Raw genomic sequence first — 14,098 nt, 5'->3', positions numbered from 1 at the left:
TGGGCACACATTCATCCCACTATCATCTCTCTTCACAGGCTTTGCAGCATTTTGTAGCACTTAAAGAAAACAACCTTGCAAACTGGTGCAACTACACTTAGAGTACTGTGTACAGTTCTGGTCACCACACCTAAAAAAAGGATATTATAGAGCTGGAAAAAGTGCAGAAAAGGGCAACTAAAATGATTAAGGGGCTGGAGCATCTCTCCTATGAGGGAAGGTTACTGGGATTGTTTAGCTTGGAGAAAAGGAGGCTAAGGGGAGACATAATAGAGGTGTACAAAATTATGCATGATATGGAGAATGTGGATAGGGAGACATTTTCTCCCTCTCTCAAAATACTAGAACCCAGGGTCATCCCATGAAGCTGATTGGTGGGAGATTCATGACAAATAAAAGGAAGGACTTCTTCACACAGCGCATAGTTAAATTATGGGACTCACTGCCAGTGATGTAGTGACGGCCACCAATTTGGATGGCTTTAAAAGGGGCACTTCTTGTGTTCGTATGTGATTTATGGTTTTAACTTTTGTGAACTGCCCAGAGAGTTTCGGCTGTTGGGTGGTTTAGAAATGCAGTAAGTAAATAAATATGTTGGCCCCTGTCCACACACCCTTTTGCCTTCGGCCTGCCCGCTAATGGGATAAAACTCTGAAGAGTTCTCCAAAATGGAATTTGGCCTTTGGGCTGAAAGAAGTCCAACACCGTAACCTTAGAGGTACCAGGACTTGAACATGTGCTCTACCACTAACCTATGGCTTCTCACCTCCAGCTTATGTTGGTTGATGCATATGTTTGTGGAGGGGGCAGGCTGCTGGTGTGGAGGTTATTCAGCCCTATATTGTGAAATATTCCTTCTTTCTCCCTTCCACCTTTCCCTATTCCTGCCTGCTTAGACATTTCTCTCATCCAATATGAACCCAGAACAAAATGTAGGGTTTTGGGGTGGGGACGTTCTTCCTGTTTTGTTTTAATTTTTCTCGGTACTTGCTTCATTGTAGTATTGAACTTCTTTTATATTTATTGAATTCATTTGATTTCTAAATGAGGTTTTGTAAGTAATGCTTTTTCTTTTAAATATTTTTTTTTATAAGCGAATATCTATTGCCAGCCACTTTTGAATACAGTCTGCTGTCAAAAAGCGGAATATAAATAACAACATTAAATATTATTGATTGTTTATTTAATAAATTGTTTAATATTTATTTAACAAAATATAATATTAAATAATGTATTAAATATTTAATGTTATTTAATAAATAAATAAATAAATAACAACACAAATAAATAAAATGTAATGAATAAACAACAGCAAATTGGGCTGCGAGCCGTGGAATTAATCGTTTCATTTGCTGTCCTCAAAATGGAGCTCCATTGCTTGCACAGAAGGAGAAGGGGGAGAAAACGAGAAATGATGTTTAATAGGAGTGGGGTGGGTGGGATGAAAATGGAATGGAATCTCGGAGCAAGAGCGAGGACAATCTGATCTCCCCTTTCGCTCCACAAAGCAATATCTTCCATGCCGTCCAACCCATGCACATAAATCCAGCGCCCGTGCAGTTCTTCCCCACTCTGGTTTAGGAGGAGCGCATTAGAGGTGACTTTTAGAAAAAGGCACAAGCCAGCGGAGATGGGGATGGGTGCGTGGGTCGATGGGTGAACGCCTCTTTTGCCTGTAGCCGCTCTGGGTAGCAGAGGCGGGGAAGCAGCTCGCGGCCCCTTTAAGAGAGGCAGGGCGCTCTACCTTTCCCTTTGTACCTGGCTTTTTTGAAAGGCGCCTTTGCAGCCGTCTCATTGGCTGAAGGGGGTGGGGGGGAAACATCGCTTCTCCCCGGTAACCTGACCCAAGGCGGAAAGTGAAGGCAACCTGAACAGACGAGGTTAGGGCATGGAGAAGAACCTACCCCGGATCTCTGATTGGCCAATCAGCAGGGAGAGGGTGGAGCTTAACTCACTAATCTCCCCCCCCCCCCGTAAAACTGTGCAGTGCTGGAGGGGCGCGCGTGATTGGAGTAGTAGCTGTAAGAATAGGAGCGCCGGCGTTGGTTGGATTTCTCGGTTATTTTCCTTGCTCTTTATTTCTAGCCTTGGTTCTCCGGCCACATCTCCTCCTAGAGCGCTTTCTCCGCCTCCTTGGAATAGGCGGCGCCTCGGCTCAAGCTCCCTCCTTGCTTTAGCTCCCAGTTCCTTTCTGACGATTGCTTCATTAAAGGAATGCTCTTTTTCTCTCTCTCTCTCTCTCTCACCATCACCTCTGACTGTGAGATTTAAATGCGGTTTACAAAGGGACTGACATCATCTGGAGGATCGCCTCGGAACTAAAAGCGGAAAAAAATAAAGAAGGAATCTGCGCTTTAAAACCTTTGCATTTTATTTTATTTTTCTAGTTTTAACTGTTCGGTTGCTGTGCACAGAGGGCTTGGTTGGATCGCCGAAGCCGGAGCCACCGGCTATTTCTCAACGTTTTTTACTGCTCTTGTTTGTTGGCAGTCGGTGAGACTTGGATGCGGGAACAAGTGAAAAGAATAAAAACCAAGCAGGTTGAACTGTGAACTAACAACTTCGCCTCTCTTTGCAGCGGTTTTGTTAACCTCGAGTAAGTGGGTTTGCTTCACTTCTGAACGGCTCCGTGAAAATAATTACAACGGTTTGGAGCTGGTTCTCTTTAAATTAGTGTTTTTTTTTTTTAATTGGCATCTAATTTTAAGGCATGGGAATTGTAGGGAGGAGAATGCATCTTACGGAAATGTGTGGATTTACTGTTTTTCCTGGTCTTGCTCTTGAAGAATCATAGTGGGTCATTTTAAAAAAGAAAAGAAAAAAGAAAGGAAGGAAAGCAAGTCGAAGAAACTCCCTAAAATGTGGCAATAAATTTTAGACCTAAAGTGTTGTTGGTTTTTAAATAAACGTTTTTGAAAGAGCAATTTGTTTATTTGCTCCCCCCCCCCACCCTTGGAGCAACAGAGTTACATATAGGCATGGCAAAAAATTCTGTGGAAGGGTCAAAAGAAGACCTGAGCAAAATGACGGAAGAAGACATGTTGAGGTGGAGCAAGGAAGAACTGGTGAAAAGGCTGAAGAAAGTAGAGAATGAAAAGATGAACTTGATGGTGGAGCACGGCAACTTGATGAAGGATGTGAACCGGAGGTTGCAGGTTCACTTGCATGAGATCAGGGGGCTGAAAGAGGTCAATCAGAAGCTGCAGGACGATAACCACGAACTGAGGGAACTGTGCTGCTTCTTGGACGATGACAGGCAGAAGGGGAAGAAACTGTCGAGGGAATGGCAGAGGTTTGGGAGACACACTGCTGGTGTGATGTGGAAGGAAGTGGGGATGTACCAGCAGAAGCTGAAAGAGCTGGAGGCCAAGCAGGAGTCCCTCATGAGAGAGAACATGGAGCTGAAGGAGATTGTCCTGATGTTGGATGAAGAGAGGAACGGAGCCGGCTCCCGGAGCTCCATAGATAGCCAGGCCAGCCTCACTAACCTGAATGGGGGTTCTGGAACCAGGGATGTTGGGGATGGGAGTAGTACCTCCAGCACTGGCAGTGCAGGGAGTCCGGACCATCACCACCATCACCTGCACCATCACAAACCTGTTGAGAGCAAGGCTGGAGCTATCCGGAGGTCTATGGATGACCTCTCTGCACCGCTTCACCACAGGAGCATTCCCAATGGTCTCAATGGTAAGTACTGGCTTTCAATCCACTTGTTTCTTTTCTGCACTGGAAATGGAGCGGCTTCCAAACTTCTTGCTAAAGGGACACTCCAGTGGAATTTGGCTTTGTTCAAGGCCTATTGATCCTATCTCACAACCTGAAAGTTGTCCCTACTCTTATCATTCATTTAATAGAGCTCATGCTATGGCTTAATATGGGTTAAGTTACCCAGAATACCTTTTAACAACCCTGCCTATATAGCAATATTGACGAACAGATTGGGTTCCTTCCACTCCGTCTTCTTTAAATGCATGTTTATGGGAAATCTATCCTACTGACTACTTTTTCTGAGCATGGAACCAAGTGGCCATTGGTTCTCTGTTTAATTAACACAGAGCACGAGGATGTGATCTTTGTATAACTTGTGCTTCTTGTAGCATATTTCACCCAATACTCAATGGTAGCAGCTCCTTGACTGCCGGTGTCTGCCGGGCATTTAAGGATTCCTGCTTCTTAGCTTCTGCAGTAATATGATATTTGCCCTGCCAACTTGGGGCAACTCACACTCTGTCCTTCCATTGTTTAAGCTTCACCAATCCCCCACAAAGGGGGTCTCTCGCCTTGGAGGTCTTGCCAGGTTTAGTTCATTAGCATGTGTAAAAGTGCTTTGGGACAGAGGATGCCATGGGGTGGGGGGCATACAGCCGGGGCCCAGATGGTGGCATTGTGGATTTTATCAAAAAACGGTTTCTCTGCAGACTGGCTGGCTGCAGAACAATACTGTTGCTGATGCTTATTTGCATCACCTCTAAGTGGTTTTTGGCTACGTTATTTATGTGCATTTAGTCTTTCCCCTCCCTCTATTCTTTTGAGGCTTGATTTAGGTTTCTGAACTAAACAAAACACTGATTTATCGTTATTATAAAAAATAAACTCCCCCCTTCAGCTTTCAGTGTTTAGTTTTCTCTCTTGCTGCCTGTTTGATAGTTTGGGCTGGATATAAAGCATAGAAGGAATGCTGGTGGACAGCTGTTTAAGTCCTTATCTGCAACAGAAGGTAAAAGCACTGTCTGATAGCTCTGGAGTTTTCCCCTAACAGGTAAACTCTAACTGAATAATATCCAAGTTAAAATACTATGGTCAGTATATGTACATTCTCACTTCTCTCTCTTTGTGTGAGTTTTTTCTTTTGTTTTTTTTATGTTGCAATTTTGTGGTGATCAGTTTGCTGAATGATGGAGCTATGTGAATATTCTGAGTCACAGCTCTTAAACTCCAATGTGCTCTCAAAATAAGTGTACTACTTATTTTATATATCTTCCTACATTTTGAGCTCATCCTGTCTTGAGGGCTTAGCAGAGTATCAGAGCTTAGTTAGCAGGCGCCAATAGGATAACGTGGGTGTGGGTGTACATATAATATTACACACATCGAATAGTCAACTAAAATTCTCTCCTCTTACTGCCTTGCCTCCAGCTGCCAAACCCAGTTCAAATAAAACGTAGCACATTGTAATCGGCCGACTTCAAACCTTTCAGTATCCATGGAATGAGAGTCCCCTGGAGACGAGGCAACCACTGAGTCTGTCTCCATAGCCTTGCTTTCCGGACTTTGCATGCACAGATAGTAAACTCAAGTGGGTGATCCCATGGGGATCATAGGATGACAGGTGGACTTAGGCACCTAAAACTTGGACCAAGTCTTCTATTGGATTATATAAAACACCGAACATTGCAGTTATTGTATACGGTGACATTACTCTTGAAAGTTACGTCTCACCGGCTTGATTCACATACTGTCCTAAACCATGGTTTAAAATTATGAAGATGAGCTGCATCAACCCTGTTAGTGCAACTATTACATGTCCCGTCCCCCATGGTGCAGCTGTGAGGAGGAGTTCAAGAGCTTCTGTTTTTAGACTAACCTCAGTTTGTTGTAATGTCTGAAGCCAGATAATGTTTAGGTCAAACCATAGTTTATGAAGCTGGCTTGTTTTCATTAAGCTTAGTTAAGAATAACCACATTTAGGGTTTGGATGTAACACTAAACTGCTTAATCTAAAATGGAAGCACAAGATTCCCATCTCCTTGAGGCTGTGCCAGCACACTAGAAGGCAAGGGGTGGGGAGCAAGTGACCCCAAGGCATACTGCAAGTAAACTGGGCCATTGACTTCGGTGGGATTGACTTACAAGTCAGTGTATCGAGAACTGCAACCATAGAAGGCCCCTTCTCAGTAAGATTTCAGTTTTGCTAAAAAGAATAAGGTGACAAATTCATTCATGTGCTATTGCTGCCAGCTGCTTTCCATTAGAACATTCAGTTTTAATGATAATTTGTGTTTCAGTAATTAAAGAACATCATCTGTTTCTTCAGTCTTGAAAACTGAAGTTTCTTTATTGTTAACAAAAAGGCTTGACTTATGCAGCATCCAGCAGAAGTGGTTTATATAGTGTCCAGTAGAAGTGTCTTACGGAGTGTTTATATTTTGGGCTTCAAGTTCCAGAATTCCTGACCAATAGCCATGCTGGCTGGGGATGATGGGAATTGCATCTGGAGTTGGGAGAGGCTGTAGTAACTGTTACATATTACCTACTTAGATCTTGCCTTTTCTCCAAAGAGCATTGCACATTTTTATCCTCATAATAACCCTATGAGGTTGGTTATGGCAAGAGGTAGTGACTGGTTTAAGGTCATCCATAAGCTTCATTGCTGAGGGAAGATCTGAATCTGGTTCTCTTAAGTCTTAATCTAATACTTTAAGTGTTGTATCACACTGGCTTCCAGTGGTGGAGTGGGCATTTCCCCCAAAGTAACTTACAGCACAATCTTATATATGTTTACTTGAAGCTCCCACTAATTTTAATAAGAGATCTCCCTGGGAAGTTCATAGGATAGCATTCTTGCCTGGGCAGAAGTGCATAGATTTGCACTGAGAGAGTGCTCTTTTTATGTTGGGGTGGTAGCCAATTAACTACTTTCACCAATGTAAAGTCTTCCACCTGTGAAACAGGTAGGGTAGATGTTTCACTCTCCCCCTTACAGGCCCCTGGCGGTCCTCAAACTCTGCTGCAGGCATTAGGGGGATCCTCTGGAGCAAATTTGGGGGGAGAGGAGGGAAAGGTCCTGTTGCGGAGGGAAACGTTCACTTGAACAATTTTTAGCCCTATGCAATGGGAAACACGCAATGGATTGGGTTGAGATGATTTCTCTTTTGGGAGAAAATCTTGAACTAGAGAAGACAGGTCATGATGAAACACCACCAGAAGAAAGGGGGTATCCTAGTGATATTTTATTTGTTGCATATATACACTTTTGCAGTAAAACAGTTCACACATCACCCTAACAATTAGGACATGCAACATAATGTTGCAGTATAGAGTACTCATGTTAAGGTGTCAGTCAGCCATGACCTCTTCGTTTCTGACCTCCCTGCACCCAGTTTCCCACTTCTTTTTTTATACCCAACTGCTACTCTGCATTCCATGGAAACGGAGCATGCTCTGTTCTCATTAGAAATTTGGTGGTTTTTCCTTTTGACCCCACACCCCCTTTAAGAGTTTTCATACTTCATAAGCCTTGGGTTTCCCTCAAAGTGGTATTCCCTCTTCTTTCTCAGGGGCTACATAGTATTTGGCATTCAGCGTCTGTGTTTTCTGTTAGTTTCCTCATAACAAGAGGTGGTTTTTTTAGCAGGTTCTCATATGTTGCGTCCTTCTATATCTGGTTCCACCAGGATTGCAGGACCTAAGGGAACTGGAAAGTAATTGGTGTGCGTGTGTGTGTGTGTGTGAGAGAGAGAGAGAGAGAGAGAGAGACAGACAGACAGACAGACAGACAGACAGACAGACGGTAGGAATGGTGAATGAATGAATTGTGTTTTTCTATATTCCTTACCCCCTCCAAGGAGGAAACATAGCCCTACATCTCAAATCTGGACAGAACCATGAAGTTCATTGGGTGACCTTGGCCAGCCCCTAAATTCTCAGCTCTCATACACTTTTGTGTGTGAGGAAAACATTAGAGTTGTAATCATATAAGCAGTCCTGAGTTCCTTAGAGAAGTGTGTGGGATGTGTGTGTTGGTAATAAACAAACAAACAAACAAACCCTTCACTTACGTTTTGTAATCTGTAACCTAGTTCTGTAAGGTAGGTCACCATGCTGGCTGGGGAATGCTGGGAGTTGTGGGTCTTTTTTCTTTTTTAAAAAATCGTAGGATTTAATCTTAAGTAGCTTTTGGAAAAGTTTCCTGGACCATCTTTTGGGGGCCTTGCAGGACAGGAGTAGGCAATGTGGTGCCTGTGGGGATGAATGCGTCCTTGGACCCCTTTCTTGGTGCCTGCTGAGGTGTCCTAGCCTTTCTTTTATTTTTATTTTTTAAATAAAATTTCTTACTGGCAGCTGGGATTGCTTCAAAGAAAAGTAGAGGCCCCTACCTGCTCCCATCTTCCTTTCCTATGAATGCCTCTGGGCCACACATGGGGTCAGGGACATTCTGTGGAAATGAAGATGGCAGGTGGCTGCAGGCCGATGCTTTCATTTGCAACACACCCATTCTGTGGTGGTCCCAGGACAGTTTCTCAAATTGGCCAATGTGCGTGTAGGCCCCCAAAGGTTGTGTACTCCTTAGAAGATCCTTTAAATTTGTAAAATTGTGAGGGAGAATGGGTAGAGGTACACAATACCTCTTTGTGGCTGAGATCCTGTTTTATTCTGCTCTGTTTTTATTTACTTTATATATGCATTTTAAAAATTCTTATATTTTAATGTTTTTAATCACATTAAGGGTGCAGTCCTATGCATGTTTAGATAGAAAAAAGCCCTATAATACCCAGTGCTCCCCAGCCAGCTACAAACATGCTTTAGGATTCTACCCTAAAGCTTTTTTGAAGGCCTTTGCAGCAGAAAAGCATCCTAGAATATATTAATATAAATAAACATGTTTGTATCTTGTTTGCCCTTTCAGTACTTTTGCCTTAGATTCAGTCATGGATATTGTTGAATAAACATTTTGGGGGAGGACAATAAGGTTTTTAATATTTGCTTCTCCTATTTAAATACATAGAATCATAGAATAGTAGAGTTGGAAGGGGCCTTTAAGGCCATCGAGTCCAACCCCCTGCTCCACTATGTAGTTCTCTTCCCCTCACCTACCGAAAACTTGTCCACTGACCAGGTATTTTTAAAACTAAATGTTAGCAACCTTCAAGGCATGGATGGTGTCATAGTGATGTGGATTTTCTGGAAAATGTTGAATTGGAAAATGTTCTGGAAAACTAGATCACACTCTCTAGGGCATCAGAAAATTTTCTGATGCAAACTCAAGAAATGTTAATGCAAATTAGGCATAGCGTAATTTGCATTGGAAATTTTTATGGTGCCCTAGAGAGTAATCTAATTTAGCGTGTTTATTTTTCTTGTATTTAGTAAACATCAAAATGAAAGAAAGTATCCCATATTAATTGCTTTTGTCCCAAAACACCAGGTGTATTTGACCAGAAATAGAAATTATAGCACTGGAAAACTTATCGTCCCATATCACTGTGGTGAGAAGACGGAGTCGGGCATGTAAACTGAAATCACCCCAGCCACTGTAACTGTCTCGCAACACTGGAGTACACTCTGGGCTGCTCAGTTGTCAAGCTGCTTCCAGTCATGGCTTGGACCCCCACCAAGATGGCGGCGCTGGCTTTCAGTTGGTGGCTCTGAGGCCCTGCAACTGCCTGACCCTGCTGACCTCATCAGACACACACAAGGAGTCTTTTCAAAGATCTTTCCCACCCACGGCTAGCAAGCATTCATATGGGATATTATTATGTATGTCTGCCTTTTCAGACTTAACTGTAGACTCAGTAGAGGGTTGTTATCAGAAGAAGCTGGTTAACTGACTTTCCCAAAATCCCTTTGGATATTGTGGACTTCTTTTTGAATAATAGAAGTAGGACTGCCCAGACCCCTAAATCTCGGTTTGCACAGTTCTGTCCGTGGTTCTTTACTACACCCCAGTAGTTTATTCTGTAATGTGATCACTGGCTCTCCACTGACTTACTAATTTATTGCATTTATATCCCACCTTTTTTCCTCTGAAGAACCCAAGGCAGCATACATAATCCTCCTCTTTCTCTCCATGTTATCCTCACAACAACAACCTTGTGAGGTAGGTTGGGTTGTGACTGGCCCAAAGTCACCCAGTGAGCTTCCTGGCCAACTGGGGACTAAAACCCGGATCTCCCGACTCCCAGTCCAACACTCTAATCACTACTCCACGGTGGCTTTCATAATGCACTAATGAGTGCAACTTTTATTGTGGTATGATTCCCTGCTCTTCTTCAAGCTTAGAGAAAGGTTGTGATTTCCAAGAAATGGTTACAATATTTTTGAGGGGTGGGTGGAGGTGTATTATTTGATTTTAAAAAGTGGATGTGATCAAGATTTATAAAATGATCCATCATGTGGAGAAAGTGGAGGGAGAGGTTTTTCTCACTCTTATAATGCTAAAACCTGCAATCATCCACGGAAGTTGATTGGTGGGAGATTCAGGACAGGCAGAAGAATTTCTTTCCACGGTGCATGGTTAACTTCTAGCAGGGATAGGGAACTTGGTGCCCAACACGTGTTTTAGACTACAACTCCCATCAGCCCCAGCTAGCATGGCTAGGGCCAGGGGTTATGGGAGTTGTGGTCTAAAACAACTGGAGGGAACTGCTGACTCACAGAATTCACTGCCACTAGTTCTAGTGACAGCTGCCAACCTTATATGGACTTTTATGGAAGATTAGACAATTTCATGGAGAATCAGGCTATCAGTGGCTACTGGTCATGTTGGCTATGGACTGCTTCCGAGATCAAGGCCACCATGCCTCTGAATAACAGTTTCTGGGCAGCAGTAGTAAATGGCTTTCCCTCTTATGTCTCGTTTGTTGGTTCCTCGTAGGCACCTGGTTCCCGACTGTGGAAAACAGAATGCTGACCTAGACAGGCCTCTGTTCTGTTCCAGCAGGGCTTCTCTTACATTGCATTCGGTCTGACAGGGATTACTGCCCCCCCCCTTTGCCCCTGCCCCCTGTCTTTGTCCCCATTCAGCTTGCAACTAGAGAGGAGGAAGGAGGTTGGCTTTGAAGTTCTTGTAGGCCTCAGAGGTGCTCGGAATACCTCTGAAGCGCAGCAATGACTTTGCAATCAAGTCCTCTCTCCGAGGGATGGTCAGAGGCAAGCACAGAAATATTCTGTGGTTACACATGAACCAGTAAAGCAGGGCCCTTCCCCAAACCGCTGACAGATGGAGGGGAGGGAAGTGATGGGAGAGTCAAAGGCAACAAGGGATTAATCTACTTGGACGTAGCCCCAATCTCCAGATGAAATTAAGGAAGGATTTAATGGAAATGTGGTTTTAAATAGGGATTTGACTGAAGAAAGAGCGGAGTACCAAACTTGCTGTCTTGGAATGCATTCTCTGAATTAATGCAAGGGGGAAATGGGCAGAATAATGTAAAAGAGCAAAATATTTTTGGGCAGAAAAGAGTGGCAGAGTTGGGCAAAATACAAGTGAAACTATAAGTGAGAATTATTGGGAAACAATAATTTCCTAATAACGGGTGCTGGACTAGCAAACTTTAAAGGTAAAAGAATAAGATGTTTGTATTGGATGAAGAAGAGTATGGAAAGCTAGTGTAGGAATTTGAGGGTCTTGACATAGCTTGAATGATGGGAAAGTTGAATGATTTTGGTTCTGGAGTTGTGGACTGAAGTGAGAGAACCGAGCTATGATAGGAGAAGTTGGTTACTATAAGAAATGTGTGTGCAAATGAGAACCTTAACTTGTAGAATAGAGAGAAAGAGATGAATTTCCACCTTACTGTACAGGGAGAGGCAGATGTACATTACTGAATGAAATGCTGAAGTTTGTCCCTTAAGCTGAGCACTGTTGGTTTCTAAAACTCTTGCATCTCTCATAGTACTTACATGTACTAACAAAACTGGAAGGCTTGGCTGTCTACACACTGCCAATAAGATTTGTATTCATGCCATGGGCATAATGCAAATAGATAATATATTTAAATAATTATTCAAATAAATCACATATTATAGGAGACACAGTAAAGCTGCCCTCTTCAAAACTATCAAAGACACTTCTTAAAGGAACTGGAAATTATAGTAGCTGATACTTCTATATCTTTATCTGTTCCTGTGTTGTTCGTTGTTTTGCATTGTATCTTATGCTTTTAACTATTTGTATTGGTATTTTTTCCTTTTAACTTTTTGTGATCTTCCCATAGAACATTTGCTATTGGGCAGATTAAAAATAGAATCAATCAATCAATCAATCAATCAATCACACAACTACAACTACCAGCATTCCTTAAGAGAACCATTATATTTAAAATTGCTTGAATAGTATGGATATGCCTGAAACTGTGCCCACAACCCTTGCATCACCATGGAGAGACTTTACATAAGATTTGATTACTGAATTTGGATGATGTTGTGTTGGCTTGTGAGTCCAATGAAATGATTATTGCAAAGCAGTTCCACCTAGATAACCATAATCCAGCCTTTCCCAACTTGATGCCCTGAAGATGTTCTGGACTTTAATTCCCATCAGCCTCAGTCACCATGGTTAATGGTCAGGAATACTGGGAGTTGTATCTGGAGGACCCCAGGTAGGTGAAGGCTGCTATAATCTGTTTGTTTTGAATATTTATACCCATCCCCTAACATGTTATCTCTGGTGGGTGAGGTGAAAACATGCTTCTGTTTGTTCCTGCAACTGGCTGTTGGAGCCAAATGGGGCCAAATGTTCATTCTGGCAGCAGAGATAAGTGGCTGGGTGTGGGGGAAGTAAAGTTCCTTGCTGTTGATCCATCTCTGGCCAATGGATGGGACCAGGATGGTCTTCTCCTTCCAGTGATGCTCTTCCTGTAAGATAGGAGGTATAACCCCTGACCAATGACAGAGGCCATCCTTTCATCATATGGTGACTACAGAAAGTCAACCTTGCTGTGTATTCGTCAGTCCCATGAATCTATTTGTATCTGTCTAGTGGGAGTACTGGCTGTTCCTTGACATGATACAGAAGCATTTGTGGTAACTTGCCTAAGCTTCCCCTCTAGGCTATCCAACCACTCCACCCTATCTTATGTTGGAGGGTTCTGGGGTTTGAGAAATCACTTGGCAGTTTAGATCCTTTGAATTTGTTTCTGTCTTGAGAAGCAAAGAGAGAGAAATAAGTCTGATGGAAGGAAAGAAAAAGTGGCTTAGTTGCCGATGCCATTTCCTCAGGATATTCACCCGCTATGTGTTCAGCTTTTGGGAGGGATAGAATTAAGGAAAGAATGGCCTGTTCATCAAGTGGGAGCTCTTGGCACGGGGAAGCTATCAGGTGTGGAACCATCCACACCCTAGCCGTAACATGGAGGAATACTTGCTGCATGACTGGAGACCATCATACTGGAAGGCTCCATGTTCTCTGTAGTCATTCAAAGGGTTTTGGAGACTCTTAATCTAATGACCATATTATGGCAAGGAGTAGGGTGAATTTCCGTACGCCATCCCATAACATGTGCTCTAGATCTTTCATAGTATATGTGTAAGTGTCCAAACTGGAAAAAAAATATGCCTGGAAACCTGGTTCTGTTCTTCTTGGTCTGGAGAGATGTGGCTTCCTTCAATCCATGTTGCTATTCAAGTACCAGAATGGCAGCCAAGTACCAAACAGATAATTTCACTGTGTGTGGCCACATCACAGTTCACCATACAGCATGCCACCGCTAACCCATTTATTTATTTGTTGATGGCATGTTTATCCTGCCATTCCATAAAAACAGTGGCTAACAGTGGAAAAATAAAATATTAAAACTCTAGAACAGTGGTTCCCAAATAGCTAAGTACTGTGAACCCCTTGTTTTTCAAATGCCAAGCCACGGACCCCCTACTTTTGAAAATTTTGTTATCTCTATGGTAGTTACCTGTGCGAAGCAGTTTTTTGGAGAAAATAAGGGGTAGCCCCTAATAAGCAAAGGATTTTAGGTATACCAAAAAACAGACCATAAAATTTGTGATATTTGTGATATTACCACGCAAAAATGACAATGATTTAGTTAGGAATATAAAGACGAATTTAATTTTACTAACATCTAGTTTACAATTGAACAAATTATGACATGTCTAGCAGCTACTAAACCTAAATGTGATGGGAGAAATCATGCCTCTTTTTGTCCCAACAATCCCTTCCACATCCGGTTCAATATTTCCTACTTTTAATCTCAAATCTGGATCAACATCGAGTGTATTTTCTTTTATTAAAATGTGGATCTTGCAGAGCTAATATGTGAATGGTGCCACGGACTCCCTGGGGTCCGCGGACCACCAATTGGGAACCACTGCTCTAGAACATGTAATGAACAACCCATTAAGAGCAGTGTTTAAGAACAGCAGAGCA

At 42.6% G+C, this 14,098-nt stretch overlaps 1 protein-coding gene across 2 annotated transcripts in view; it reads left to right on the top strand.

Moving 5' to 3' along the window:
* Positions 1-2,018: 2,018 nt before the first annotated feature.
* CCDC85C (coiled-coil domain containing 85C) overlaps positions 2,019-14,098 on the top strand; it is a 198,297-nt gene continuing 186,217 nt past the window's right edge. For both annotated transcript variants that reach the window (XM_063118052.1, XM_063118050.1), the window contains exon 1: positions 2,019-3,687. In XM_063118052.1, coding sequence (XP_062974122.1) covers positions 2,979-3,687 — 709 coding nt within the window. In that variant the 5' untranslated portion in view covers positions 2,019-2,978. The remainder of the gene's footprint in view (positions 3,688-14,098) is intronic.

This window comes from Elgaria multicarinata, chromosome 2 (genome assembly GCF_023053635.1).
Source record: "Elgaria multicarinata webbii isolate HBS135686 ecotype San Diego chromosome 2, rElgMul1.1.pri, whole genome shotgun sequence".
Classification (NCBI taxonomy): Eukaryota; Metazoa; Chordata; class Lepidosauria; order Squamata; family Anguidae; genus Elgaria; species Elgaria multicarinata.
Note: the sequence above shows the minus strand (reverse complement) of the source record. Positions and strands in the feature narration are given on the sequence as shown.